General features: G+C 36.3%; 1 protein-coding gene across 1 annotated transcript in view; it reads left to right on the top strand.

Moving 5' to 3' along the window:
• rpl13 (ribosomal protein L13) overlaps positions 1 to 2,392 on the top strand; it is a 5,158-nt gene extending 2,766 nt beyond the window's left edge. The window contains exons 4-6 of the mRNA XM_014027273.1: positions 1,008 to 1,181; positions 1,671 to 1,727; positions 2,189 to 2,392. Coding sequence (XP_013882727.1) covers positions 1,008 to 1,181; positions 1,671 to 1,727; positions 2,189 to 2,347 — 390 coding nt within the window. The 3' untranslated portion in view covers positions 2,348 to 2,392. The remainder of the gene's footprint in view (positions 1 to 1,007; positions 1,182 to 1,670; positions 1,728 to 2,188) is intronic.
• Positions 2,393 to 4,773: the final 2,381 nt, after the last annotated feature.

Below are 4,773 nucleotides of genomic sequence, written 5' to 3' on the forward strand. Positions count from 1 at the left end.
GTGTGTGTGTTAGTGGGAATGTAATGGTGAGAATGTTTGTTTTGTTTTAATGAAAAATTTGCAGTATTTTATTTTTTAAAAAGCCTATTTTTGCATGGGGACCCCGCCCCCACGTGTTTATTACTGGTAGGTGGTTTGTGTTCTGATTTTAATAAAAACCCATTTGTACGCTGGGATGACAGACACACTATAATCTAAGGCTTGTTTTTATCTTCACGCCACAAGTGCTGTTGACTATTTCTGTGGATGGAAAATGGTAAAAGAGGAGAAAAACTGATGAATCACACAACCCCCCATTCAAAAAAATTTCTGTGGATGGAAAATGGTAAAAGAGGAGAAAAACTGATGAATCACACAACCCCCCATTCAAAAAAACTCAATAGCTGGAAAGGAACATGAAGTGCTGCTCAGACTAGGTGCTCCTGCCAACATGTACCTCATCTTTTCTCTTGTGTACTTGTCATGCTGTGGAAGGAAAAGCTAATGGGTTTCACCCCAGACTGTGGGGACCTCTTGGTTTGTTTTTATTAATGAGACATTGGCTGAAATGGGACTTTGTGGGTTATTTTAAATTAATGTGCATTTATTCCTCTCTTTTTTTCAGTTCCAGTTAGTAGTTTGAATATACAAAATTACAAGTCATTACTATATGTGCAGCTATGTTCTGGTGTCAAATTTGTTGGTTTGACATTACAGGAGCCTGATAAAGTTTATATCAAAATCAGTGACAATTATTAATATTAAAACACTTCAGCCAGTCAAAACCTGGTTCAGATTTTTAAATTTAGTAATTGGCTGCCAGTGTTTCATAAGTTTTGTTCCAAGTGTTGCTCTGTCCAGTATATATTACAGAATGACATATTAGTACCTGGACCAGCGTATCAGTCATGACAACCAGTCTCAATCAGAAGTTGAATGAAGGTGTGTCACATCTCAGCCTGATGACTCTGGAATCTGTATAAATCCCTTTCACCTGAGTGACTAGCTTAAACGTTTCTCTCCTGCAGGCTGCTGGAATCCATAAAAAGACTGCCCGAACTATTGGCATCGCAGTTGACTCTCGCCGCCGCAACAGATCCACAGAATCTCTTCAGGCCAACGTGCAGCGTCTGAAGGAGTACCGCTCCAAGCTCATCCTGTTCCCTAGAAAGGCATCTGCACCCAAGAAGGGAGACAGCTCTGTAAGTTTTTTTTCTTTTACATCCAAGTWGTGTAGCAGTTGCTTTGCAGATTTTAGTTTGTGGGGTTGCTTGTTGGTCAAATCTATAATTTCTGTTGGTGGGTGGGGGGTAAATAAATGTAATTTTATGCAATTAATTTTACTAATGAAGTACCCTTTTAATGTGTGTTAAATTTACAAGATTAATAGTGTTTAATTAGTTAAATTAAAGTGATTTAATCTTAGTGTTTTAGCTTTTTTTTGTTACACACATATTTGGACTGTTACAATCGCTACTTTAAATCACTGTCTAGATTAGTTGCATTCACTTAAAGATTTGTAGCGATGTCTTCAGTTTGCTACGTTGTGTATGATGACAGTCAYAAATAGCCAACTAGTGTTCGATTTAAAATTTCTATCATAAATTTGCTCAGTAAGTTTATTACCAAGTTAATTGATAATGTAAACTTGTCTGTTTTCTTAATAAATAAATGGCATGTAATTATTTCAGGAGGAGGAACTGAAGATGGCCACTCAGCTCTCTGGTCCAGTCATGCCTATCAGAACTGTAAGTTGCAATACTTGAAAAGGTTCCTACATCATATTCATGTATGCATATTTATGGAGAAGCACCACTACTAGAAATGTGATTGAGTTCATACTTGAAATTCTCAGCAGACTAAATTTTATCATTGGAGAGTATCACTTGATCCATGATGTTTTGTTGTGATAACTGTGAAAAGGTAGAAATAAGAGGCTTTTTTGCGCTGCAGCAGTCAAATGATGACAAATCTCCGGAATCTCTGTACTTCCTTGATGAAACATTTGAACCCTTTTTCTGATGACTGCTCTTTAAATTAAGCTGACAAACCTAAGTGGGATGCAATCATTTTTAGACTATTTTATGTCTGCAAATTGAATTCCTTTAATTTAGTTTCTCGTGAACGACAATCCAGACTGTGTAACAAAACATACTATTTAAGCTTTGTGTTAAAACTGATTTGAGAACTCCATGCGTTTTTACTTCAGGTATACAAGAAGGAGAAGGCCCGGGTTATCTCTGAGGATGAGAAGAACTTCAAGGCATTTGCCAGCCTGCGTATGGCCCGAGCAAACGCTCGTCTTTTCGGCATTCGTGCCAAGAGAGCCAAAGAGGCAGCTGAGCAGGATGTGGAGAAAAAGAAGTAAAAATAGTCACTATGGAACTTTGCGAAATAAAATCTTTAAAAAGAGCATTGTGATATTGTCGTCATTTTAAATAAAACTCAGTTTTCTGTATTAATTTGCAGATAAACATTGATGATAAATTGGTTCAGTTCAGTAATTGAGATCAGAACTCTAGTGTTTGGCTGTAGTTGTGCACAGGGTGGCAAAACCTTAAGAAAAATGTGTCAACTCAAACATAAAATGACATGAAATAAACTTAAGGGTGAAAACCTCACCAAGTATTGGTTGAAGTTGAAAATATATATTTTTCGTATCAATGTACTAAAAACGATAGTTACTAAATTGTTATGTTAATTTTTTCTCTTATGTTTAATATTTTCTCATGGGTTTTGACAGTGGTAAAGAAAAAAAAATCCTAAATTGAGTCGAATTAATCTGAAATAAGCCTGATTTTGTTTTTCCAGCAGCAGGGGGCACAAGAAGCACAGAATATTGTTCAGTGATTCATCCTTCGGTTAGATTGAGGCCCTGCTTTCAAAAGTTTTGTTTTAAATACTTTTTAACCTGGATATTTAAAATAGTTTTATGATTTAACAATAGATAATCAGAAAATCTTAAGGAGCAACAAATATATTCAGGTCGCTTCGTTTCATGTTGGAGAAAAATGTCGAGCAGAGTTTAAACTATAGACATCTTTAAACACTGACGAATTGGTAAATACTGACTTTATGAGGTCATGGAGAAGTGGACAATTAAAACAAATTCAGTGGGTTTTTCTTTTTAAGGGCGACAAGACTGAATTTTATTCATATAAGATAATTCGACAAATGTTCTTTGTATTTTGTTTGAATGATTAGATAAAATGGAAATAACAGTACAATAAACTCATCTGTAAGATAAATATTTCCTTTTGTAGGGTATTACTAACATTTTAAGGAAGGCTTGGTATTTAGGTTGTGGGGGGAAACCACAAACGATTGGATAAAATTAGGTGTCCTTGTATGCGTCATTGACCCAGTAGTCTGAAGGTCTATAAATTATTCAGTAAATGATGAGTGGACAGCTTGGTTGATGTGGACCAGGCCAGCCTGATGGATTCAGCTGAAACAGAACCTCTGATGGTCCACTCACTTCTTCTGATCGGTCATTACTCAACACATTTGGCTGGACACCGTAGATTTTGATAGATGCTCCTACATTTCCCAAATGTGTTTAAAATAACCAAATGTAACGCGTCCATTAGTCAATAACAGCTCAACGTTTTCTCATTAGATTTCAGTCAGTTTTGAGAGAAAAGGGAAAAACTATGTTTATCAGAAAATATTAGTATTGGAAGACATTTTAAGAACTTGTTTTGTTATTCATTCTAGTTTTAGGAGAACTTGGCAAATTTGCCACTTTACTGGATTAAGCCTATTTTTAAATGTAGACAAATACTTGTAACAACTCAATTTCAGCAACTTCACAATTGCTCTTAAATTTTATGAGACCAGATGGAGAACATTAGATGTTTTTTTTTCTCTGTGCTGATATTTTAATATTGTTTTAAAGAAATATTTCTTTTAACCATTCTACACAGGTATATCACCAGTTTCGCAGTGATGACTAGTTTGCATGTGTAAACAAAATGTTTTGAAAAGTAAGATTTTTAAGGTCTGGATAAGTGAAAAGCTGCATTACATTGTGGTTCAGTTCCAGCTCTTATAGTATTTTCTAAAAGGTTAAATTCAATTTTTTTAAATAAATGTTCAAAGAAGTAACAGTGTTTTCACATTGGTTGTGTTTAAAAATGGACAGTCCTCATGATGTCTAGTTTTGGGTTTATTTACCACCTCAGGCTATATAAATTCAAGGTTTCAGCCACCCGTGTCTTTAGCCTTTTTTCACAAGATAAGCTCCTCTTTAAACTGCCTCTGGCTGTTCAGACTGTAAATACCAATGAAGTCAGCTACATCCTGTGATAATGTGAGCTTTTATAAATGTAGCTTGCTCTGCTGAACCATAGTAGGCATTTCATAGGTCAGCAGTGAGGACATGAAGCACTATGCAAAATAAACGTCTATCCCCTTAAGCCGCTCCAGCATTCCCTCGTTTAGCTCAGAAGTGTAACAGCAGCAGGTTGACTTCAGCCTCCAACAACTCCCTGTGGTTGGAACAAGGCCTCTGAGGCCTGGATAGAAAGTGTTTTCTGAAAGAAAAAAAAAGAAAAAAATTGTATAAGTCTTCTGGACGGGTTCTTCTCTAATGAAACGTTTCGTCKCTTCTCCAAGAGACTTCTTCAGTCTGAGAGTTTCAGGCAAAATTCAGGCTTTTAAGCCCTGCCTCCATGTGACTGATACATCACATGGCTATCGTTGACACCTAATTAACACCTATTGTTAACAGGGGTGGAGTGATACTGGCAATAGCAGCACTGTAGGAGGGGGACTACTGAAAACGGAGGCCTC

The sequence above is a fragment of the Austrofundulus limnaeus genome, unplaced genomic scaffold (assembly GCF_001266775.1).
Source record: "Austrofundulus limnaeus strain Quisiro unplaced genomic scaffold, Austrofundulus_limnaeus-1.0 Scaffold5, whole genome shotgun sequence".
Classification (NCBI taxonomy): Eukaryota; Metazoa; Chordata; class Actinopteri; order Cyprinodontiformes; family Rivulidae; genus Austrofundulus; species Austrofundulus limnaeus.